The 24,631-nt window shown below is 51.7% G+C and overlaps 6 protein-coding genes and 2 pseudogenes across 6 annotated transcripts; 3 read left to right on the top strand and 5 right to left on the bottom strand.

The window, feature by feature from the left end:
* Positions 1-1,004: 1,004 nt before the first annotated feature.
* On the top strand, positions 1,005-2,597 carry SAPIO_CDS2439 (annotated as a pseudogene; the record flags this gene model as incomplete).
* Positions 2,598-3,138: 541 nt separating this feature from the next.
* SAPIO_CDS2438 lies at positions 3,139-4,443 on the bottom strand (annotated as a pseudogene; the record flags this gene model as incomplete).
* A 1,361-nt stretch (positions 4,444-5,804) lies between these two features.
* On the top strand, positions 5,805-6,913 carry SAPIO_CDS2437 (Uncharacterized protein; the record flags this gene model as incomplete). Its single annotated transcript, XM_016785459.1, has 4 exons — positions 5,805-6,110; positions 6,167-6,287; positions 6,368-6,673; positions 6,732-6,913. 4 exons carry the CDS (start codon positions 5,805-5,807, stop codon positions 6,911-6,913), a joined length of 915 nt encoding a protein of 304 aa, XP_016644835.1.
* Positions 6,914-12,474: 5,561 nt separating this feature from the next.
* Positions 12,475-14,030, bottom strand: SAPIO_CDS2436 (uncharacterized protein; the record flags this gene model as incomplete). Its single annotated transcript, XM_016785458.1, has 4 exons — positions 12,475-12,622; positions 12,733-12,908; positions 13,063-13,492; positions 13,600-14,030. The coding sequence occupies 4 exons, from the start codon at positions 14,028-14,030 to the stop codon at positions 12,475-12,477; spliced, it is 1,185 nt and encodes a 394-aa protein (XP_016644834.1).
* Positions 14,031-15,633: 1,603 nt separating this feature from the next.
* Positions 15,634-17,499, top strand: SAPIO_CDS2435 (uncharacterized protein; the record flags this gene model as incomplete). Its single annotated transcript, XM_016785457.1, has 2 exons — positions 15,634-15,811; positions 16,289-17,499. 2 exons carry the CDS (start codon positions 15,634-15,636, stop codon positions 17,497-17,499), a joined length of 1,389 nt encoding a protein of 462 aa, XP_016644833.1.
* A 352-nt stretch (positions 17,500-17,851) lies between these two features.
* SAPIO_CDS2434 (Pea pathogenicity protein 2) lies at positions 17,852-18,598 on the bottom strand (the record flags this gene model as incomplete). The annotated part of the gene is made up of 2 exons (XM_016785456.1): positions 17,852-18,398; positions 18,471-18,598. 2 exons carry the CDS (start codon positions 18,596-18,598, stop codon positions 17,852-17,854), a joined length of 675 nt encoding a protein of 224 aa, XP_016644832.1.
* Positions 18,599-19,854: 1,256 nt separating this feature from the next.
* On the bottom strand, positions 19,855-21,540 carry SAPIO_CDS2433 (putative Cytochrome P450 oxidoreductase; the record flags this gene model as incomplete). The annotated part of the gene is made up of 4 exons (XM_016785455.1): positions 19,855-20,571; positions 20,684-20,786; positions 20,867-21,126; positions 21,223-21,540. 4 exons carry the CDS (start codon positions 21,538-21,540, stop codon positions 19,855-19,857), a joined length of 1,398 nt encoding a protein of 465 aa, XP_016644831.1.
* A 412-nt stretch (positions 21,541-21,952) lies between these two features.
* Positions 21,953-24,517, bottom strand: SAPIO_CDS2432 (uncharacterized protein; the record flags this gene model as incomplete). The annotated part of the gene is made up of 7 exons (XM_016785454.1): positions 21,953-22,593; positions 22,662-22,854; positions 22,933-23,016; positions 23,079-23,296; positions 23,353-23,386; positions 23,452-24,235; positions 24,333-24,517. The coding sequence occupies 7 exons, from the start codon at positions 24,515-24,517 to the stop codon at positions 21,953-21,955; spliced, it is 2,139 nt and encodes a 712-aa protein (XP_016644830.1).
* Positions 24,518-24,631: the final 114 nt, after the last annotated feature.

Below are 24,631 nucleotides of genomic sequence, written 5' to 3'. Positions count from 1 at the left end.
ATCATACTGATCGAAGGCTGGATGTCCCTTTGGTTCCGTTCAGAACAACGATCAATACTCGTCCTAGATGTTACAGCAATGGGAAGGGACCCTAGCTGCTGAGCAAGTAGCCTTCGCTGAAGATCTAGACGCAATCTTCTAGAAGGAGTATCGAGCATGACGCGAACACCGCCGAATCCAAATTTGAACGACTGACCCTGGCTTGTTGAAGATACAACCCACAGATGGGATCTAACGAGCATGCGCTTTTTCAGAGTTTGCAAGGGCAACCGTTTGTGCTCGCCGTGCTTTTTTCGAATTCCACCTCTCAACTAGCTTAGTACCCGCGTTCGTGTCGCATTATGGGGTATGTCTCGTGGCGAAGTTATGTGTATAATGGCTACTTATGTACCTGTCCTGGGAGAGAGCTCAATACTTGACTGTGCATTCATTTTCTGGGACGTCAATTTGAGCCCCCTGCTGTTAGGTGAGCGCCGAATCGATCACCCGAGTTTCTCAAACGCATGTGGCTTCACATCGAATGGCCAGCGGCATCTCCACGAGAGCGGAACCACGCTTAATTCTGAGATAGGCTGGGAAAGCAAAGTCCCCGAGAGGAATTCGAGGTTTAATTAGAAAAATATCCGGGAATAGATATCCTGAGAGCAATCTGTGCAATCTGTTCCCCCGAGTTAGGAAAACATGCTACGGATTATACGCAACGTCTAGATTGTATTAGAAATGTAACTCCTTCCAACTTTTCCAAATAAAGATTTAGCGTGGACAGGAACTTTGCCCAAGCCCATTCTTCTTTGAGTATCTCATATCATCCGCACGGAGCGGGAAATCCGATATTCCTCTGCCAGCGGAAACCTTGGCCGCTTTGTGTCGGCAGATCGAGCGGGGAAAGCAAGGCCACCCCTCCCTCGTGAAGCCATCTCTATATTAGGCGGAGATAAGATGCGACATTTGACAGGAGCGAGCATCTTTTACTCCTAAGAAAACCAACCCCTAAAGCTAATATCATGTCCTCGTCTTCGCCCACGAACTCCTACGATGCGGTCATCATCGGCGCCGGCCACAACGGACTCACTGCCGCTGCCTACCTAGCTAAGGCAGGGCGATCTGTCCTTGTTCTGGAGCGACTGGAATCTACGGGAGGCGCTGCCGTCAGTGCCTTCGCGTTTGACGGGATCGATGCTCGGCTCTCGCGCTACTCGTATCTTGTCAGTTTGATGCCGAGTAAAGTTATCGACGACCTTGGGTTAGATATCGAGTTGGCGCAACGTCGCTACTCATCGTATACGCCAGTTCCCGGGCACCCTGACGGTGCGGGGCTGCTCATTGACCGCGTCGACAAGGAAGCAACTCGCGCGTCCTTTAAGCGCATCGGTGCCGAGACAGATGCTGACGCACTGGAGAGCTTCTATCGTGATACAACGCGTTTGGCCCGGGCTTTGTGGCCTACCGTCACAGAGCCTCTCCTTAAGCGAAGCGAAGTTAAAGCGCGACTGAATGACGACAATTTGTGGAATGCCATTTTCGAGCGCCCGATTGGAGATTTTATCCAGGATAGGTTATCTGACGATGTCGTACGCGGGGTTGCCGTCACTGATGCTTTCATCGGAACGTTTGCAAGCGCTGATGACCCTGCCTTGCATCAGAATCGGTGTTTCCTGTATCATGTCATTGGTGGTGGCACCGGGGACTGGAACATTCCAATCGGTGGTATGGGCAACGTGACCAAGAAACTTGACGAAGCGGCACGCGCTGCCGGTGCTCGTATCATTACTGGGGCTGAGGTGACATCCATCGAGTTTGATGGCACCGTCCATTACAAAGTGGATGATCAGCAACACATCGCTCTCGGCGGTTATATAATTTCCAATGTCGCACCTTTCGTGTTGGACCAGCTTCTCGGAAAGCCGGAGGCTCAGCTTGCACGGCCCGAGGGAAGCCAAGTGAAGGTCAATCTGCTTCTATCACGACTGCCGAAGCTACGCGACAGCTCCACCTCGCCGGAGGCCGCATTCGGCGGAACGTTCCACATCAACGAGCGATACAGCCAATTCTCCGAAGCTTACAAGCAAGCACTAGGTGGCAAGATCCCCGAGATCCTGCCCTGCGAGATCTACTGCCATTCTCTTACCGACCCATCTATCCTTGGATCTGACTTGGTGGCGTCCGGAGCGCAAACTCTCACCGTCTTCGGCCTGCATGTCCCCGACAGACTCATTACAACTGAAAACAATGACAAGCAACGCGTACGACTTCAGAAAGCGGTGATAAACTCGATAAACTCTGTGCTCGCCGAGCCGATCGAAGAGGTGCTCATGACGGATGCCCATGGCAATCCCTGTATCGAAACCAAGACCACACTCGACATCGAGCGGGCCCTCAACATGCCTGGGGGCAACATCTTCCACGGACCGTTGTCATGGCCATTTGTCGAGGATGAAACCCCATTGGAGACACCTGCACAACGTTGGGGCGTAGCAACCGAGCATGGGGAGCGCATTCTATTGTGCGGCTCTGGTGCTGTGCGAGGCGGCGGGGTGAGCTGCATCGGTGGGCACAACGCAGCGATGGCTGTGTTGGAAGCCAGTGTGTCTCGTTGATCCAATCTTAGAGGTTTTGTTTGTTTTACGGTTTGCCTTCCATCCCTGTGCGTCTTTACTTTATAATGCATCTCGTATGTGAAATTAATTCCCGGAAAATTCATCTTAAACTTGTTTCTTAACCGCAATTGATACAAATTAGTAGTACTGTCGAGGAAAACGTTTACCTTCGTCGTGATTCCATTTCCTGTCCCCAAGGACCTTGCCGAGTTCCCAATGAAAAGTCACGTGATACTAATAGCTAAAATCACGGGACTCGAAGGTCATTTGGAAGAGACGAACTTCTGGGGGGTGAAGATCTTGAATATTTCACCGCCTTGTGCCAGTCTACCCCTTCGCATATATCTCTCCCTCTGAAAGCATATCGACTCCGATCTCATCACTCTGTAGTTGCCTCTTTTGTCTGCAACTAACATGGTAAGAAATTTGCTTATTAAAACTTCCTTCCCGGCCTCCTCCGCATTGCACATTCGCTCCTTCAGACATGGCCAGAGATGCCTCCCGCCTGACACCGTCACCCCCACCCCCCCAGTGCCATCGCCTACGAATGCAACTTGCACCCAGTACAAGGTGCTGCCGGCTCTTCGCTCTGATAGATCTCTGGTCTCGGTTCGCCGGACACGTTCAAGAAACCGACCGCTCCTTTGTCTAACCGAAACATAGCGTGATCCACCAGGGTGTATGTGCCAGGGACAACCAATTTCATGTCGAGGATAGTTGCAGCACCCGGTGGGACGGTCACGGTCTGTAGAAAGCGACCAGGAGGGCTGAGGACGTCGCCGTCACGATATACATTCTTAAAGTGTGTACCAATAACGTGGAAGGAGCTCGTCAAGTTCGGCCCAGCATTCCCAAAGAACAACCTCACAGACTCGCCCGTGCGGGCCTTGAGTGGTCGCTCCCTCGTTAGGGCAGCTTCACTACCATTGAAGACGACAACGTTTGGCTCTTCGCGCATCCCATTCGGATATGAAAATTCCACCAGTGTCGACCGTCTTCCGTCTTCCAGCACCTCTGGTGGTTCGTGATAAAACTCGCTCTGCATAACATAGTACTCCCGGTCCACTGGAGGAAGATCCCCTTCCGCTGGCTGTACGTATATGAGACCATACATGCCGTTTGCTATGTGCACAGGCACTGGTGCAGCAGCGCAGTGATACACGTACAGTCCAGGGCAGAGCAGCTTGAACCTTGCTTTCTTCGTCTCGTTCTCCTTTGCTGTAGTCAGTGCAGCCCCTCCTCCAGGCCCCGTGAATGCGTGGCAGTCGATATTATGTGGGTTTCCCGTTCGATCTTCATTTGTGAGTGTTAGATCCACCACGTCGCCGACTCGGGCTCGGATGAAAGGTCCAGGAACAGTATCGTTGAATGTCCACTGCTCATACTTGTACTGGTTCGTGAGTTGTGCTACCTTGGTAGTGGTTCGAAGCGGGACCCTTAGGAGGACGGGGTGGTCCCTGGTAATCCGTGGTGGGACACTCGGGGCGCTTGTCAGTATTGCGTCCTCTTTCGGGAGTGTTGACAGCTCCAGTGACTCTTCACCGATGGCCTCGTAGATGTCTTTTGGCGATTGACTATCCCCGGCGGATCCCATGGGCAGAAGGGACACTGAGCATTTGGAACATGGCTTCTCTGTATTCTTTGTCGCTGAGTCTGGCGCATTGGCGTCTCCATACACACCTCCATCCATGCGAATCGAGGCTTTGTTTACGCCATACAGGAGCGCGCCGATGGCTGCAGATGCCGAGAAGAATAGGAGTAAGGGGTTAGTCAATCTAGAGTTGGAAGCGTACGTCCATATTCCACCTGTTGGAGTCAACCTGGGGCCGCGATACTGGAAATGCATCTGCCGTGGTGGCGTAGTATGGAAGCTCTTCGAGACAAAACGTTGACCACTACCTAAAGCGGCCCGGGAATTGACAACTGCTGCAAGTCTCCGGCATGAGACCCGCGAGACGCGAGAACATCTCACAGCCGCACTAGTTGTCAAGGAAGAAGGGATGCTCAATAAAAATACCATTGTTCTTATGCCGTGTAAGGGATGAAAACTTAGAACAGTTGATAGAGGAAAGACAGGGTTTCACGGGAAAAAAATGGCCATGACGCCCTGTCAAGGACGTTCTTATATGCTAACTAACCGCAGGGTGGAGGCTGCTTGCTTTCGTCTATGTCCGGCCCGTTGGGCATTATTCATCATTCGTGCTGAAGTCGGGCCACTAGGACGTACCATGAGGGGTACCCCGGGCCGTACCCCGGGCCAAGGAGACCCCCCACAATTTCTCGACAGTCCATGATGTCGCCCGCAGCGCTGCCTCGGATCAATATCCGGCCATTTGTGGGCTGTACATGGGCTGACACGAAGGCCATACCTGCCCAGGCAGAGCTTTTTTCTCTTTTTTTTTTTTTTTTTTTTTTTTTTTTTTTTTCTCGATCGATATATCCTTAAGCAGAGAAAGCATACACGTGAACGAGGTTCTATCACTTCGATGGAGGGTTGATGTATCAAGCCCAACGGCTCGGCATGGAGGCCGAGCTGCCCAGTTGGCAGAATGACGCACTGAATGTCACTTTATTACGTCTCTGTTCACTTCGTATTGGCCGTTGAAATGATCAAGTGAGTAGATGTATTACCGTGTATCGCTGCATCGCCCCTTCCGAAGTGACTGGTCGCATCGGCGTTACTAACGGCAAATCCAACTAGTCTCATACACTCCGCAAGGTCGTAGTGATAGGAATGGAACTTCTCCGAAGTCTAATACATTACATGGTTGGATGGCAGCAGTTTCCTGTCATGAGATATCTCCCGATCAGATATCTGTCACCTCTGTCACCTCTGTCACCGCTCTCTCTTATGGCATGTTTAGAATGGCGAATTCTATCCTTTCTATCGGTCGGGTTATGGTACTACGCATCTAGATGGTATGATGGTGAGATGTTGGAAGGACCGCGGGATACGCCCTAGACTAGAAGTGATTCCGTTATTACTGAAAAAATCATGTTGTCCTTCGGGTCGAGGTGGTCAGGTAGCTGCTATTAGTGATCCCCGTGCATCTGACCGTGAGAAAGGGGATGAAATAAAATTTACTTAAGGTCTTGAGCGGACCGGACTTGCAGGACTTCATCCAAGCGAGAAGTTTTTCATCTGATCGAAACTGCTTGATCTCATGTGTTGAAATTCTGTCACCAGAAAAATCACTCATCGGAAAAATGGTTAATCCTACCTTGGTAAACGTCGTTAACATCGTGCCGTACACGCCGGCTGAGGCTATCGAGCTTGTCTCGAGGGCTGGCGTGAAAAAGGGGAACATGCGGGCCGACCTTGTGTTCCTTTCTGCCATCTCCGCGGGTTGTCTCCTAAGCTTCGGAGGCGCTGCATCTTTCGTTGCCAGTACGGCACCGTGGTTCCAGGAAAATGCGCCCGGGTTGATGAGGGTGACGGGTGCTCTGGTTTTCCCCGTCGGATTCGTCATGGTCGTGTTGACCAGTGCGGATCTGTTTACGGCGTCGAACATGGTAAGTTTAAAGTTTAGGCCGTAGCACCAAGACCGTTGCTTACCGTCCATCACTAGTTCACAACAGTTGCGGTCCTGCATCATCGACTGCCGGCGTGGAAGATGCTCCTCCACTGGTGTCTATGCTTTTGGGGAAATCTGGTAGGATCCCTATTCATGGCGGTCGTCATTTTTGGATGTAAGAGCCTTCAATCTCTCGTCCCTGAAGCCACGCTGGACATGAGAAATATGATAATGTTCTAAATGAGGGAAATATAGACGGCGGAGTCTTTGATGCTGCTCCGTTTCGAGAGAATGTCATCGCTTTCGCGACCAAGAAACAGATCACGCCTGATATGCATCAGATATTTCTGCGTGGCATTGGTTGCAACTGGCTTGTCTGTCTTTCCTGCTACTTGGGCCTACAGGCCAAAGACTTCCAATCGAAAATTATCGGTATGTGGTGTCCCATCTTTACGTTTGTCTCCCTTGGGCTCGACCATGTCATCGCAAATATGTTCTTTATCCCTCTCGGGATCTGGCTGCACACTCCCGGCCTATCGGTTGGCTTGTATATCTGGAAAGGTTTGTGTTTTCCTTACCATGGGTACTGTACACGAGCGAATTATTGACTCATTTCCAGGCATCATTCCTGCGGCACTCGGCAATATCATCGGCGGCTCATTGTTCTGTGGTGGATACTACTGGTATCTACACCTCTTCAGGGAAGCCCCAGTGCTTGTTGACGGCAAGGACTATGGGGACTCTATGCATAAGTTGAGTCTGGAAGAGAAGGGATCAAGTCATGGCCGGAGCGAAGTGTAGCAGGACAATTCAGAAAATGCGTTTTTCCGCGGTGGAGAGCGGAGGTTTTGGTGATCATAAATACTGTTCAAATTGATATAGTTTTCAAAAGGAAACGATATTTTACGCGACTGAAAGAATTATTTTCAGTCTACTCGCCTTGGGGACCGCGCCGAATAGCCGAATAGTCACTCACGCTGCAGGGCTGTCTGACAACTAACCTCGGGGCCGTGAGCAATCTCTCGTGCGCGCGCGCCATGGTTCGATCATCATCGCAGATTGTGGAGCTATCATCAGTGTCGGCCGACTGTCGGCAGTAGCGTAGACCCCAGGTGCAGCATGCCTCTGAGGACGTTCAGGCACCATTAATTGCGCGAAGAGAGAACATTTAAAAGCCGGGTAGCAAATGCGATACATTGACCATGCAACAAAAGGGCCTCGGGACAATTTTCGTATTGTCTAGTCTGAGCGTCGACTGGATCGGGGGCAAACAAATGCAGACGGCCTGATTAATTACCCGCAGAAATGGTCTCAAGGCGTGGGGAAAGGTTCTATTTAAATCCCGAGCACCTCTTTGGATAATGACTTGCACGTACGCAATGGATGCGACGTCGGGGACATTCGTGCATATCCGTCTGCGCTCTCCCGCCCATCGTTCCCGCTTATCGTCAGGTCTTTGCAGAACGCTTCTTGTTGTGATGTGTGTGCGTGCGTGGGGATACGCCAAGCAGATCAACGGCAGTTGGAGATATGTGCATGTTGTCATTAGAATACGGCAGATGTTATGGCAGAAGAAGATCGCCGGCATGTTATGGCCCGTCGCTGTGGAATCAAATCCCACGGAAAGCAATCCGACGGCGCCTACTGGCCAGATTCGGAGGGTGGACTTCTCCCTCCCGGATAGATCGGGAGCAACAGATTTGAGTTGGTTAATTGTTGGCAAGCGCGTCAATGTATGGGACTTTTTCTTGGCGGTCCCGGCCCAGCTTGGGATGGATGTGCTTTCTGAAGAGGTTAACTCATTTTTCAACACCTAGTCGTCGGACATTTTTGATAATCACCGAAGGGTGATACCCGATTTTGTCAAATTTATTATATGGTGAGACTCTCGGCCAGCAATGGTGTGAGCGCCTTGAGTCCGTCGTGATATTTATTTTTTTCTCTGTACCTTTTAAGAATTGCTTGGTTACTATCCCGAGATGGTTACTTCTCATACAAGAGAATAGTGTACTACACCTTCTAAAAATGGTAGATGCTCTTATCTCAAGAGACTGGTTCAGATGAAAGCGCCGAACGCTAGTATTCCCATACTCTGTATTCGATGTTTAGAGGAAACGAAGGTTTCAATGTACTTTTAGGCATTCCAAGTAATGCTAAACAACGAGGCCAAAACCTGGTCGGCGTTGCCTTCGAAGGAGACTCTTCAGGTTCGCTTCAATATTCGTTCATCCTCACTAGAGGCAAAGATCATGTCCATTATCGAATACTACGGTAAGCGTTGCCTTTATCATTTTCCTGTATGGATTACATCAACACTGAGACAGGAGACGTCTGGTATATGTATTCATACAATCATGGAACCTCATGATAGGCCAACGGAGTTTCTTAGTCTGGCCACAGAAGTAGGCATAAGACTGCCATCCCAGGCAGTTAAAGTCGTCCCCAGAGTTTTGGTTTTAGTTATCGAGCAGCCTCAACCAATAGCAGTTTCTCTCGCGGCGGAGAGATCGAGCGGGTGACTACTAAAATCAAGTGACTCCACTCAGGAGTGGTGTATGAAGTACTCCGTAGTGGCATTCTGAATGTCTAACCCCTCTGGATGCACTTGAAATAAACCGGTATCGGCCTTGACTTACTTAGTATCAGAGTTCCGGCTTCACCGATTCGAGGGTCGGGATGGAGCTGGCATACAGGGACTAGGGATTCAGACACTCTCCTTACTAGGCCGCCACAATCGGACGTTTCCCAATCTCATCATTCGATAAATGGAGTCTGGCAAAGGATGCTAGGGTGCCTAACGCGTGAGTAACTTGATCGTGCTATTAGTGGAGTGTCGAGCGAAATATCGCCAGAACGTGCTAACTGATTGGCGAGGATTACAATGACGCAAGGGCTTCGCGTTTAGCATCTCCGCGGAACTACCCCCATCGATGACGCAAGTCGTTGCTTGGGAAAAGCTAGCGAAAGGTATTTTCAGGTTGAATTAAGAGGTGAGTACGGTTAACTCCCAGGAAGATACCGACGTGGGATGAGTGTACCAGGCTATGGGTGAGCGGGCAAAGCTGTCCGGGTTCATGAAACTCGCGGGTCTCAAGTCGTCAAATTAATAAAGCCAGCCGGGGGCGAGTGGAATGACGGCATGGCATCGTCACATCTTCCGAGCATTTTATTCAGAGGACTGGAACGCTCTTTCAATTGCCAAATGGCTGTGGCCTCTCATCCTGGATACTGTCACTGCATTCTTTCATAGACGTGGTACTGTAAGTCTTGAGATGAGAGGAAATAATGAATGTAGCCTCTTAGCGATGAGTCGGGTGTGGTATTCGCAGTGCCATGAACTAGTCATCACTTGACATCTGAACAGCTAGATATAACACGTCCCTACCCAAGCCCCGTGTAATCTAGCAGGTCGCTTCTGGGGGTCCATGTAGCAAGGTGATGAATGGATCACGGAGCTTAGTGGCCTTGTTTCCGAGAACCTGAGAACAACGTGATACTGTTCATAGAGGTGACCATTATAATATCGTAACGCATTTTGATAGCTAATAACTCTTTCTCTAGCACCGCCTGAATCACTTAAACTTATAAAGATGCTTCACTCCTGACGATATATAACGCATTTCCGCGTAGTAGAACCACTTTAGAGATGTGACCCGGAGTGGTTATTCTGGTACAGTCTGCTACGATAGTCACAGGGTCTCTCAGTAGGCATGAGAAATGAAGGTTGAACTTGCTTATTATCCGACTAATTGATGAGAGGTCGTGGAGAGTGGAGTATTTAGGATATCTCCTGCACGCCGCAATCCAAGTCTAATAAACGGGCTCCACCATTTATGAACCCGATGAAGTCCAGCCCCAGGCTTGCTGGTTCCAAATAGTGACTGAAAGAACAAGGGGCATCTCATAAGGCCACCTTCCCGTTCGCCCAAGCTCGCCTCTGGGATCCTACATATAATTTCAATGGCGGAGTTATTCCCAAGATCTTTCCGACGTCTATGGAATAAGAGCTTCTCCCTACGAGCCAAATTGAGGTAAGTCAATGATGCACACTATATGTGATATTTGAGTAGACCGATGCAAATTTCGAGCCTACAAGAGCACGAGATATGTGGAGTTCTATCGAAATTGGCTGGTACTTCGAAGTTAAATTTTTTTTTTCGGGACCAACCTAAGATGTTGAATCTCTTTCATAAACGATTCTGAACGGCTCACATCGCTGGAGGACACATGATCAGTCGATGTGACATAGCGCTTCGTTTCTTCCTGTTATATTGACCTCGCCCGATGTTGCTAAATTGGCCCCTGTGCCTGTGTGCGAGAACACATGTTATCACGCGGCCCGATACATCATTGAGACAACATTCGCCAAGGGAATAAACCTCCTTGGTTGACGACAGTTATACTTGACTATGCCGGAACCAGATAGTATAAGCGACGGCACTCGTTTCCGTTTCCATCCACATACGCAACATCGCCTTTATCTTTATAAACTTGGAACTCTCGGAACCCGTTGTCCGCCTCACTAGATCACAGTTGTTAATATCCGTGGGTCGGTTGAAGTTTCTTCTATAAGCTTGCCCTCGGATGAGCATTTCTTGACGTACCCGACGTTGCTGCCTTCCTGCCACTCGGCAGCATCACTGTGCAATCTCCACGACAATGTTCCATGCGACCCAGGGAAGGAGCACTCTAGAGGACCCGAAGCCCAATCATACTCGCCTGCAGGGATCGGCAGACATGTATCCCCGGGACCTGGGTTCGCGTTGCAACTATCCGAATTCGGGCAATACTGGAGAAAAGCGGTCAGCTACGAGAACGATGATAATTTGATGGTATGAGAGAACACCAAGCGAGGGATGGATGTATGCCAGCGAGGGCTGTTGCTAGTAGGATCAAGGGGACCGCTTACATTTGCTGCTGAATAATTCCCGCAGTCAACAAAGATAAATCCCTCCTCCCTTTTCGCGAGTTGGGCGGGCTGCAGCTCCACTGGATTTGCAATCGGACTTGTGACCGCCCCACGCAGGAGGATCATCGCTGCAAGGAGCTGTTCAGCTCGGGGAAGCATCGTGTCAATAGTGGTTTTCAAGTATCAAGAAGTTAACTCGATAGTGCGGGATAACATGACAGTTCGGGGGGACACGCGGTGGTTATCGAAGCCTCCTGCGGAGCAGTGCCAACTTTATATTGCAAGATGTCGAACGGAAAGGAGTACCTACTGTACCCCTCTTCGCCGAAGGTCAACTAGATCTGCCATAGTACTAATCACAAGATTCGAGGCACCAGTTCGTGCCGGACGATATCGCCTAGTCGAAGGATTCATTAGGCAAATGTGAGAGCGTGTTCTCGAAACTCACGCATGCTGTTTAACGGCCTCTCAAGAATGAGTGGGTAAATACTTACGCGCGTATGTGGTTCTTGGTAGGACTCTATGCAGTATTAGTTCGTAGAGTGTTTCGATTGAGGGCGGGGATCCCTTGCTGTAGCTCAATAGATGTGAGAATGACTCAACCGAGAACTGCATTTACTGTATGGTAAATTGATCATCGACTTACAACTCTCACCCAGAACAATTTGCCTTACTTAGCCTGTTGTTCGTGAGTTACTCTAGACGGAATACTCCTAAGGATGCAAGTAATATAGGCATGCCGCTACAACCCGCACTCCATCAAAGGATCGCAGGCCGTCCCTGACCTCAATCAGGTGAACACGCGTTGCAGTTACACCCGAAGGTTTCCCCGCTCGGGGATCTGACGTGCATATATGAGATGACGATGTGATTATTCTATTTTTTTAACAAAGAAATTTTCGGCCGTAAACTACTAACGATGCTGACCACGGCATCGCACACTGGAGGCTCGATGCCGGTGTTCCGGAATAGTTGAATGACATGGGCGGCAACTCACCTCCGGTTAGCACAGGGCCGTGACTGGTACACTTGTTTCGCGAAGTTATTCACCCAGCCGAGGCCGGTATTCTCATTCATGGGATTGTCACTCATGTCCAACACGCGGATACTGACGCTCTCGACAGGATCTTCTTTACCTTCACCGACATTCCCATTCTTGGGCGGCATTATGGAGATGGAAGCTCGATCGCGAGTCGAGGCACCGCGATGGGGACACCCAGCGTGCTCTCTGCCCGGCTAAGGTAACTTTCCGAGGCCATGTAGTTATCGAAACCCGCGGTATCCAAAGTCTCCTTCCTCCCATCCAGGGACTCGCCTGATTCTCCGGATATGAAATGGAATGGAATACAACGAAGTACAGCGAGTTTCAGCAGTGTCCTGACCGATTCTAAGTTAGCATTGCAGGGTGAGGCGTAAGCATCTACCAAAGGGAAGCCAACAGCGACGTGTATGATCATGTCCATGGTGATGAGAAAGAAAGATCGGAGAGGCCAAGATGTGTCTCTAAAAGATCTCCCGAATCGAGCCTGATCTCAATGAGCTCCTCTTCGGCCACCTTGCTGTCTGTCTTCTTCTCATCGTCGGTGACAGGATTAGTATTGCTGAAAATGTGGATCGCTCCCACCTTGTTAGAGGCGGCCAGGGAATCTACTAGTTTCCGTTTCAGAAAGCCCGTCGCTCCTGTGAGAAGGACGTTGACGGGAGGACGCACAGTATTGCTTGATGGTACGGATGCAACAGATTGTTGGTGTGAGTTAGAAGGTCTTCGAAGTATTCTTTCTGCAAATGGGTCTTCTCTTCCCAATCAACCACGTCGGAAGCCGCCACTGCAGAAGTCTCGATCTTGGCTGCCAGGTCAATCAACGAAACAATACCGCCAAGCGAATGCTAATGAGCGTTTGAAGTTTGATAGGTAAAAGGGAATTGCCACCCAGCTCGAAGAAGCTGGTGTCGCTTTCCACCTGGATGGTGCCGGTTACGTTGTTGAATTCAGAGTCAATAATATCCTTCCGGACCTGCAACAATCCACCTTCAGTCTCACTGAGCACTTTTTCAGCTCGGCCACGTCACTAGCCACCCGGGGTAGGGTGAGATTGGAGGCGTTCCGATCCGTCTTGCCGTGAGCGTCCGTCGGCATCTGCTCGAAAGGCACGAAGAGAGCCGGGACCAGGTAAAGAGGCAGAGATAAAATGAAACGCAGCTGCCGTAGGAATGCCTTCTGTGTGGCCCCACCAGGATAGAAATCATTGCGGACGAACTGAGCGTGAGCAACCAGAAGATGGCTCTCCCAGAGACACCACAGCCTTACGAAGCGCGTCCTCAGCCGCTGCGATGGTGGCATTTCAGTCTCCTGGAGATCGACCCGCATACCACGCATCTTGATCATGATGTCTCCGGCCACGCGGCCTATGAAAACGAGGCTCCCGTCACTCTGTAGCCGGCCCACGTCACCTGTTCGGTAGACGACGCGACTGTGGTTTGCTGAGTTGGCGATCCTTGTATTTCCAGCGGCTGATGGAGGGGAGTCGTGCGTTCCTGATGAATTATTTTTTCGCTTAGCTTGTCGTCGTTCAGGTACCCGGCAGCAACACTTGGGCCATCGATGACAATTTGGCCCGCTGCACCCTGAGGCAAGAGGTCAAGATTATGGTCCACGATGAAGACGGAGTCGCCCGGCAAAAGAAAGCCTGCAGGTATCACCGCTGCCTCGCTACTGTGACTATCGTTTCTGCTGTCGTCGGCATCATTGGGATTCCCATCATCGCTACTGGCAGAGTTGTTTTCTGCCAGTCGAACTTCGGCTTTGGTGCAGGTGATAGTCTCTGCTGGCCCGTATGAGTTGTAAAGCTTAAGTTCGGGAAGCTCGAGTTCGCGGAGAGTCTGCGCCAGAGAAGGTGGTAGGACTTCCCTGCCCGCCCAAGCAAACTTCCAGTTCAAGGCCTTCACCAGACTACCACTGCCGTGGGCTAGCCAGCTGGCATATTCGGAGGGCGTTGCACGCGTAGACATGATGCCCTCTGTATCTATGATCCGCGATGGCTGATGGATCGCTTCGGTTCTGTTTCGACACCACTAAACGGTGCCAGCATTGGAAAGAGTCATGGTGATTTAGTCTAGTGAGAAGTTGAAGGTCAAGTCGCCCTGCTGTAGGACTTTTGCAGACGCTACGTGGTATTGTTTGGTCAAGCCCTCGAAAGTACTTTTGTTGCAAGATGACGCCCTTCAGTACGCCTGTTGTCCCACTGGTGAAGAGAACCGCCGCAGCAACTGTGCCCTTCGCTTTCGTAGCTGTAAAGTCCACTCTATTATTTCTTAGACCAGACACATTAATAACCTTGGCTGGGTAATTTAACTCGGGGGTTTTAGATTCGGTGGCGCCACGGCGAAGGATGGAAGAGGGTCGAGCAGCACTAGGAATCACTGCCAATCGGGACAGAGACTCGGTGACACGGAAATCCGGCGGTGTGTAAGTTGCTCCAAAGTGCCAGATTGCTAGAAGAGAACAAATCCAGTCCACCGTCGGTTCCTGGAAGACAGCGATCCGGGAGCCTTCTCGTAATATTCCAGTATTGATCAAGGCATTACTAATGTGCTACACGCGATGTTGCATTTTCTCATATGTGGGGGAATGGCCGCTATCGTCCTTGATGGCGTCAAGATTGGGGTTCCGAGAAGCGATTTCGGTTACGCGATGAGAGGCACTCTCCGGCCATTCCAAAACGTAGCTAGGCCCTAAAGGTAGGCATATAAAATATCCCATGCCAGTCAAATTTACCAGTCTGGTCTTATAGCCTGGATGTGGACTCACCGCGGCCTAACTTCTTTGCTCTTTCAACGAAAGATTTCGTTGGAGAATAAGGCTTCAAAAAATTGACATAGCAATGGGTCACGTCCGCGTCCCCTGGAGAACCCGAGAGTTGTCTGTTATCTTGGTTCTCGCACATCCCCAGAGTGAAGAGTGCCACGTACATGGTGCCGCGAAACAAGGCGGATGTGGCACTGCATGTCGCCCGCGCATCGTCGATAGAAGTAGGTCGGTTGGCGACTACTGAGTTATTAACTGTTGTGTCACCCATCGTGATATTTTTACTCTGTTCTTGGACCTTGCGGATAAGATTGAGCTATCGGATTTTCAATCGAGGTACGGCACGGATGGCGCGGTTCTTGACTTGGGAAAGTTGCAGAGGTGAGAGACACGACTGATTCGAGAGCGGTGCGGCGTACAGCATATGCCCATGTCTGACCGATATCTTTCCAGTTTGGTCCTTGGCCCGGCTTCTCCGCGAAGACGGCGCATGCGGTTATGAAGGAGAAGACGAACCGGCATTTCCCCGAGCCCGCATTACAAAAAAAGACTAGCCAAGCCTCGCTCGCGGACATCCCGGCGACCGGGATGGAGATGATTTCGGTAGTAGAGCTGGGCACAACGCCACTGGTTTTTAAGATCATAATGGGTGAGCATAGAATTCTGTAATCTACGTCGCTTCAGCTCGTCATCTTTACAATATTTCTTGAATAATTCCCATTGCTTCAAAGCGCGAACATCATCGTGTGCCGGCAAAACCGAAAGAAGGAAAGGAAAAAACCAAAAAGGGAAAAAAAGAAGACAAGAATGGGCAACCTGACAGAAACCACGCCGGGCGTCGTGCAGGCCGCTGTCCAGTATCTCAAGTCCAACACGCTGCTAGCCGTAACCTCTTCGGTGACCTTTTCGGCACTGCTCCTGATAGTCATCAGCTACCTGCATACTTCGAAACGGCCAGACGCAAAGCTTCTCCCAGGACCCAAGGGTGAGTTGTTCGCAGCAAATATCTTAGACCACACCCTATCGGGGCGGGGCCTTCCGTGTTTCTTATGGAGCCTCTTCAAATATTGCATTAAACTACTCCTGCTTGTCGTTCCCTTTCACTTACTCGGCTCTATACACAGGATACCCACTACTCGGCAATCTGCCCGACATACCCGACAAACATTCCTGGGTACAGTTCAAGCGGTGGGCAGACGAGTATGGTCCCATCTATCGATTGAGACTTGGAAATCGAAATCACGTCGTACTGTCGACGGAGAAAGTCGCCAATGAGCTACTACGAGAGCGTGGAAATTATTATTCTTCGAGGGAGCAGACGCCAATGGCCGCGGAGCTGCTGTCAGACAATCTCCGCCCTCTACTTCTGCCCTATAATGGTATTAAGCCCCGCTAATTCCTTAAATTTCTCTCGGGAGTGTCGTGCTTCCAATCATGGTCTAATACTGCGCTTTTTTCACAGATCGTTGGCGGCGCACGCGAAAGTTCATGCACCAGCTTACCATGCCTGCTGCGGCAACTTCCTATGAGCCCGCCCAGCTGCTCGAATCGACCCGCGTAGTCTACAACCTGCTTAAAGACCCGACGACCTACGAACATGTGTTTGAGCAGTACTCAGGCGGGCTCATCTTCCGCATCGGCTACGGCAAGAGAATCGTCACGGGCGAGGAAGACGCCCTTCGTCGTATCATACAGGTCAACCGTAACCTCGAACGCATCGCGTCCCCCGGATCCTACCTCGTCGACACAGTCCCTATGCTTAAATACTTGCCTGCATGGCTCGCGCCATTCAAGGCGGAAGCCGCGCGGTTGCATTCAGAAGAACTCTCCCTCTTCCGCGAGCTGCTCGACGAAGTCCGCCAGAGGGTACGCAACGGCACAGCGGCATCTTGCTTCGCCAGCCAGCTCGTTGTCCAGCAGGAGAAATTCGGGCTTAGCGATGACGAGGGTGCCTATGTAGTAGGGACCATGTTCGAGGCAGGCAGCGGTACTACTGCTGCCGTGATGATGAGCTTCTGTCTTGCTATGACACTGTATCCCCAGTGGCAGAGTCTCGTCTGGGAAGAGGTCGACCGCATATGCGGCGACAGAATGCCGGATTTCCAGGATATTCCTGAGATGCCGGCGGTGCGGGCTGTGATCAAGGAGGTGCTACGCTGGCGCCCTGTAACTGCAGGCGGCGTGCCGCACCTGCTGACCCGTGATGATGTCTATAGCGGGTTCTTCCTCCCAGAAGGCTCAATTGTGCATGCAAACCAGTGGGCCATCCACCGCGAGAAAGCCCTCTATCCCGACCCAGAGATATTCAATCCTAACCGCTGGTTGTTGCCGGAGTATCCCACTTACCGCGAGCCTCTATCCAAGTTTCCGAACCTACAGAACTATTCCGCCTTCGGGTTCGGTCGCCGCATCTGTCCCGGCATGAACATCGCAGAAAGGTCACTGCATATCTTGACAGCTCGGATATTATGGGCGGGCCGGTTCTCGAAGAAGAAAGGCCCTGATGGAGCGGAGATGGATGTACCAGACTATGACTACGGGTCGGGGTTCAATACACAGCCGAAGCCGTTCCCGTTTAGTTTTGTAGCGAGGAGCCCTGAGAGGATGAAGGCCGTGGAGGAATCATGGGAGAAGGCCCGGGCGGAGGATCCGCTAAGGGGGGATGGAGATTGACGGTAGCGAAGTCAGGGGTTGAAGGGAGGGAGGGCTTGGATGATTGGTTCGTAGGTCTGAATTGCAAACTGGAAGTTAAACGAGAAGCACCATTATACGTGTCGCGAAGTGAAGCCCAGTAGTCGTAGGACTTTCTATTATAGCAGAAATATTATTGCGATTGTGCGCGGTGCAGGGTTACCAACACCTTCCCACTACAAGCCGAGTCACTGATGAGGCGGAAGCAGGGCAAACACACTTCCCGCCGCTTCTACAACTATCGAGCAGACAACGGTAGATAGACGCAACATTGTACCAAATTTGCTAGAGACAAAAGCCTATAGGTAGTTAACGTTCATCCCGATACTCCCCATTACACATGGATATTTTCCCCGTCGAGCCACTGTTTGGCCTGCCAATACAGCCTATCATGCTCTGGCCCGCGATACCCAGGCATGGGAAGGGGCTTGAACCCCGGGATAGTCTGCATCTGACAATACGATAGGAACCGATAACCCTCGGGCAGGGACTGCAAAACGGCATCGTCCAGAGCGGGCACCTTGCGCGGGTCGACGGGGATCAACTTGTCCTTCTCGTAAAAGTGGCGCACGAAACATGCACCCCAGTGGTCGGCGCGCTTCTCGAAGAACATGCAGAAGCGGCAGTCGGCCTCAGCATCGACCTCGCAGCCGTCGATGACGAAGCGTTGGGTTATGGTAGCCTTCATTTTGGCGATGGCGCGGGCGCCCGCGATGTCGACGGTGGTGCCGTGCACGCGGTGCATGATGTGGCTGCCCTCGTCCATTCCGTCCTGCGAGAGCTTGATGAAGTCTTCGAGGGCTGTGCGGCCCGTCCAGGTCGTGTACACGAAGGCGCCCGGGTGGAAGATGGAGCGGAAGTTTTCCCACTCGAAGTGGTCCCTATTCCATGCTTTAGCAAGTTTCCTTGGGGAAACTCGGAGAAAATGGGGATGGTCGTGCGGGACTTGGCACCTGTAACATGGCCATCCTTCGGCCAATTCGCGGATTTTGAACCGCTCTAGAGCTAGGTTGTCGGGGCCATTATTGCGGGCGGCGTGGTCGGGGCGAGAGCCCTGTGGGTTCGAGTGAAAGTCTGGCATGCTGGGCGGCATGGGCGGAAGGAAGAGTGCTTGAAGACTCGAGGGTGCGCAGATCCAGGCATTCAGTCTTCATGGCAGGTGACATCGTTTGATATGCAAGACTGGGCAGGTCGGCTGATATAGTATCGAGCTCATGTGCCCCAGGGAGCGGTTCCAAGCTAGCGTCGGGATTTCCCCGACGGCTAGGATCAGAACAGAAGCAGGGAGGCCCACACAGTAGCGTTATCTCCCCCCCTTCTCCCCCCTCCCCCCCGGCATTTTGAAGGGGCACATCTCTTGACCAGACTCGTTTCCCCGCAGACGATGATCAATTTCAACCGAGGTGCTAGACTAGATAATTTTCGTATCCTTCCACAAGAAGTTAGGGTTATACTATTGATTAGACAAGGCATCCGGTTAACCGTCACAGCTTTGGAAGTGAGGCGGAGTACAGGTGATGGAGGATCGGGCGGGAGTGTAGGCGAGATTTCCATTTGATATTCTAGCTAGTGGGCTATGAACTATTTCCATAGGCTATACTACATAGTACTATGTTTTCAAAATAAACTATTGAACTAACTTCCGAAGCGTCAACTCCAACGCGGAATACATATTATCAGGATTAGGATTGTAGCAAGCACCATCTGCCGTCGAACCGGCGCCTCGGATGCGGATGTACAGTCCTCGATAATACTGTGTACGTGGATTGATATTAAATTCCGGATAATGAAATCGCTGTCTTACCGTGATTCTGTGAATTGATTACCTGCACCTGGATGCCTGCGTAATCTACCTTTGTTCCTCAAACACGGTCTAGCATTTGCAAGATTCAGATGTCAGATACAAAATACAGAACTGGTGTTCAATGTTGGCCAATTAGTGGTTTTACCCGTTCGTTAGACCTATTGATCGGCCATCATTTACCAAAGCACCGTAATCTCCCAAGCGCCGACAAGCCTTTAAAAGAACATATATGCTCCGCGACCCGGCCTCTTCCGTACAAACACGTTCAAGCCAGTCTGTTTTACAAACCAAAAATCGTTAAGTTCCCACGAGGCGGTGGGATCCGCAAGCTCGAACTTTTTCCGTCACCGTTGGTTAGCCGCGTAGGACAAGCTAAAAGCAGGGGTTGGGTGCGGACTCATGTCGTAGAACGGGTAGCGACTCACCTCGAAAGCCCATAGGAGTTGTGGAACAAGCTTCGACATTTCTAGCATAGATATGTGCCTGCCAATACACGTCCGTGCCCCAGCGCCAAACTGTGATAGCAACTGTCGTTAGTACGAGATGCTATCGACACTGACGAAGGACAGAGAGGAGAGAAGAGGGGGGAGATTATCCAATCCTACAGCCAAAAATGATCTATCCATGGCCTTCAGGGTCTCCGTGTCGGCCTCCAGCCACCTCTCGGGTCTGAACTCGTCGGCATCCTGGCCATACACCTCCTTATTCCGATGCAGGACCCACGGGTTGATGCCCACAATGGTCCCCTCCGGCAGATGAGCACCGGAAATGGTAAACCCCCCCTGAGGCACATAGCGTTCCAAAAGCATACCGACAGCTGGGTGGATACGCATTGCTTCCTTCAGCACCGCCTGCAAGTAGGGCAAGGTCCTGGACTCGGCAAAAGTGATAGGCTCCCGCACGCAGTTCCTGTCGCCGACGGCGGTGTCGATCTCAGCCACGAGCTTGCGCAGCATGGCCGGGTTCTTGAGCAGGTAGTAAAAGGCCGACCGGAGAGATATGGCGGTGGTGTCGCTGCCTGCGAACACGTTCGTGACGCTGTACGAGGTGACCTGGCGATCGTCCACGAGGCCAGGGTGCTCTTCCTTCGCCTTGAGGAACGCGCTTAGGAAGTCATGTCGATCGACGGGGGTGGCGAGCCGTTCGTTGACCAGGTCGAGCGTAAACCGGACGACGTGGTTCGAGGGCATTATGCGCCGCGCGATGGGGCTTTTGACCAGGAGTTTGTCGAGGATCGGGATTTGGCCGCACTGGGAGCGTCTTTCGTCAGTATCACCACGAGTGGGTAAGCGATCCCCCCCCCCCCCCCCCCCCCCCGGCCGGGGGGCCCGGGGGCGGGAGTTTCTTGTTTCCCCAACTTACCCAAGCGAAGTAGTTCAGGCGCCATTCGAGATCTTCGATGATGCCGCCCACGTCGCTCCCCGTCTCGAGGAATCCAAGGCGCTTGCTAAACGTCATTTCTCCGCTACAACACAACATATTAACGGAATGAACAAAAAGACTCAGGAAATGACTTTATGTGACAACGGAGGAAAGTGGCTATACATGACATCGAACGCGTAATACTGCAGCCATGTCCCCAAATCGCAGACATTCCTCGGCTCAGCAAACAGTTCATTGAGCCGTCTCACAAAGACCTTAGACGTCGTGTCGACGAAGGGCTCGTACTGGAGCAGGCTCGTCATGCTGTAGGCGTTGGCGACCGGCCGCCGGATGGCGGCGTGGAAGCCCTCGTGGAGGGTGTTGAATAGATTCTGGAGCGGCTTTCCCTGGTTTAGGTTCTGCTGGACTTCGTAAAAGTGTGTCTATTATCATTCTCGCACATTGGCCAGTTTCCCTGTAAGAATTATTCATGTTGCGACTGACGACAAGAGTTCTTTTTTTTGGACTTGAGCTCGAACCTTTTGGAAGCCGGATTTCAGGCCGTAGATGATTCGCACCGCATCCGGATCCGCGACGGAAACGGCATTGGGACCGATCCGAACAAGATTCGAACGATACTTTCGATGTAGCCCGAGGAGCGTGTCGTAGTGATGTCCCCGGGCCACGTTCACAAGCCGCCAGAGATTCGTGAAAGAGGCAATAAAGGGCCCTGGTAGACTTCGCAATCCGGGTTTGTACCGGGTCCAGAAGCTGCTTCCTACTAGGTAAACTAGGAGGAGGACGGTGACGGAGCCCACGATAGGGATGTCGGACACGTGACAGGCGTTTAGGATCATTTTTGTCATTGTTCTTCACTGTTGGGTAGCACTGGAAGGCGACGGCAACGTGCGGCAAGGAGATATAGCATGGTATTATGGTATGTTGTGCGGAGTAGTTGGGTTTTAGCCCTTGGCTAACACCGGGGAGTTAGGGCGTAATCGAACCCTGGAATTTGGGGAGGTCCTGAGAGCGGAGGTCCCGAGAGCGGGGAGATTCCGAGAGGGGTACGGAACGCAACGGCAGTCTTCGAGACGGCAGTCTGCATGTGCACACTGTCAATTCGGCTGTCCTCCCCGCTTTAATACTTTACCCTTTTCATCTCTCTAAACACTCTACGAGTGTCATGGGGCAAACGATTATCGGTAAGATGTCACTTCCACACTACTCATCTTAAGACTCCTCCCACCAGTGCACTTCCCCAGACTGGAGCTAAAAGGAGTCGGTGTTAAAAAGCGTACCGAGATCGGCACTAAATAACTCGTCTCCAGACACCCTCGTAGATAATTTCAGGACATCCTCAGCGGATTGATCCTTGAACGCGTCACCAAATATTTCAGAAGACAAAGAGAGGTCTGCTGGAAGGCCAAAATACCGAGCATCAACTTCGCACTTCTCGGTGATCCCTCGATCCTGAGGGGGAGGCGGTTGCCGGCTCATGGGCGTTCTGTTAGGCGCAGAATTCGACAATCTAATACCCGGGTCTAGCGCGTGGCCCAGTCTCGCGAGCACGGCTTTAACGAGCGGTACGCATTTCCTCGACGGCTCCGAATCTATAGCCTCGAATACCTCGATGCTGCGGTAGCAGACCTGAAGGTAACCGTCGGCTTCGTGCTCCGGGCACTCGCAGATGCGCATGAGCAGGAAGAGCGTCGCCGACAGGCAGTAGTAACAATAATACGCCCAACGCTGCATGCTCGTGTCCTCGGTGAGAACGTGATGAATGAGCATGACGTTGTCCTGAGCTGCGCCCAGGCAGATGGGGACAGACATGTTGGAGGAACGAGGAGACGACACGGTGGAAAATTTGCGGAACAAGGGCCGATGCAAGAAAGTCATGAGGTGGTTGAAGTCTGGCGGGGTTTGTCAGTATTATTAACGCGTTAAGCAAATCAGAGGATAAGAAAGGATGGCCACTTACGAACTTCCACACTTTGGCGTTGGCGTTTCACCCATTTCGTCGCCACCCAGGCGTGTTCGTTGTAGCGCCCCAAGTCCCGGCCGAACTTGAGGTGTAGCGGGAGAGCCTCCCGCCAGGCACTCAGCTCGACATGTAGGTTCATGAGCCGTCCTTCAAACCCTTGTGTGCCGGGATTATCACCGATGGATGAAACCTAGAGAGTGAAGGAGAGGGGCGGAGGGAATTTAGTCTTAGACCTTGATTATTTCCGCATCGGATCACTTTCACTTACTAGGTTGATAACTTTTCGCATGATGGTGCTAAATTTTGCCATGACAGTGATGAAGGTGACCCGACTGACGCCGGTAGAAAAATCCTTGTGTCGTCATTAGCACCCCTTATGGCAAAAGCGGCCAAAGAGCACATGATATCGCATACTGGAGGATCTCTCGGGAATGGAGCTTTCGCATCCGCTTCTTGTATTGATGTCGGTCGCCCCGAGTCCAGGCACTGCTCGGCCTCGACGCCGTAGAGCATCCACCAGCTCCTCAAACCCGCTTGGGCGTGGGCGTGGCTCCCGGAGACTTGTTGGCGACATCTATGAAGACCGATCGAGTAGGCGAATCGGATAGCGAGGCCAATATAGTTATAAGCTACTACGCATAGTTAGAAAGAAGCAGAGATACACATTTGTAGTGGAGCTATCACCTACAATTCGGTTTTATTGCGTGCTGAGCATAGCAGCCCTTAGAAAAACTTTGTCAGCTCCGTCGCGCACCAAACAGGGGAAATGCAGGATAACAAGCCTCACTATGAACAGCGCGGCCTGCACTGTCTCAACGCTAACAGCGTCAAAGAGCCTTCCCAGCAGATCCTGCGCTCTGGAGAAATAGCTCGCCGCCGACTCGGCATTGTCCGAGCCCGAGTCAGAATACAACGCTCCCATGGCTAGGACGGAGTAGATCAGGCATTCGGCCTGTCGGGCAGCCACACATTCTACATCCGCTGGCGGGGCGGTCCAGAATTGCCGATACGCCGCCATGAAAACGTCGACGTCAAGAACGGGCAAGTAATCGTGGATGGTGTTAAAAAAGCTCTGGACGTGGCCATCCGCCACATCTTTCCTTAGTTGCCACCGGTTACCCGGCTGCCAGGCGGCGGGAACGAAGTCGTTATGCTCGAAGAGGCCCTCGAGGTCGACCTCTAGGCCCCTGGTCGTGGTGCGGGACTTCTTGAGCAGGGTTTGGAACCCGCGGTGCTCCCCCTCGAATTCCCTGAGTCTGTTGTCCAAACTCCGCGCGAGGGCCAGGATGGACGTGCTGCCGTAAAACTCCACCGAGCCAGTGGAGGTGTTGAGAGTCGTGACGGCGTCGAATTGAATTTCAGCCTGATGTATCTGCGTTGAGCCGTCGAAACTCAACGACCCAGCCGCATCAGGGATGGTAATGGTGGGTTTTTTTCGTTGACTGTCGCTAATGACCAGATTCTCCTCGCCAACCCAGGGTGAGGTTGATACGCTGGAGGGAAGTGCGCTGAACACAATGCGTTCAAGTTCGAGTAGCCTCTTGTTGAACTCGTCAAACTCTCTATGCAAACTAGTATATAATCTGTGTCAGGTTCTCCCCTATTACGCATCTCCAGCTTCATGGTAATCAGGCGCTAGTAGGCAGTCGCGATGATATCAAAACGTACCCAGTTAACCTATCCGTAGATGTCGATGAGTCGTAATAGCAGTGATGATTGCCGCGAATGCATGATTTGCAAGGAAGCGCCCCGTCGCACTTGGACTTGCGCGCACGACACGGATTACAGGCCTCTACCGTCTTCTTACGCTGGCTCGCCGGCGCGAGGAGTTTCCGCGGTTCAGACGTGGACATTGATCTTTTTTGGCACAGGCTTATGGTTGTCGCGAAAGGTTAGCAGCTGCACACTCACTGTCTGTGGAGTAAGGACATGGCAAGGACACGCCAAGGGGGTGTGAAGATAATAGA

The sequence above is a fragment of the Scedosporium apiospermum genome (assembly GCF_000732125.1).
Source record: "Scedosporium apiospermum strain IHEM 14462 chromosome Unknown SEQ_SAPIO_0086, whole genome shotgun sequence".
Lineage (NCBI taxonomy): Eukaryota > Fungi > Ascomycota > Sordariomycetes > Microascales > Microascaceae > Scedosporium > Scedosporium apiospermum.
Note: the sequence above shows the minus strand (reverse complement) of the source record. Positions and strands in the feature narration are given on the sequence as shown.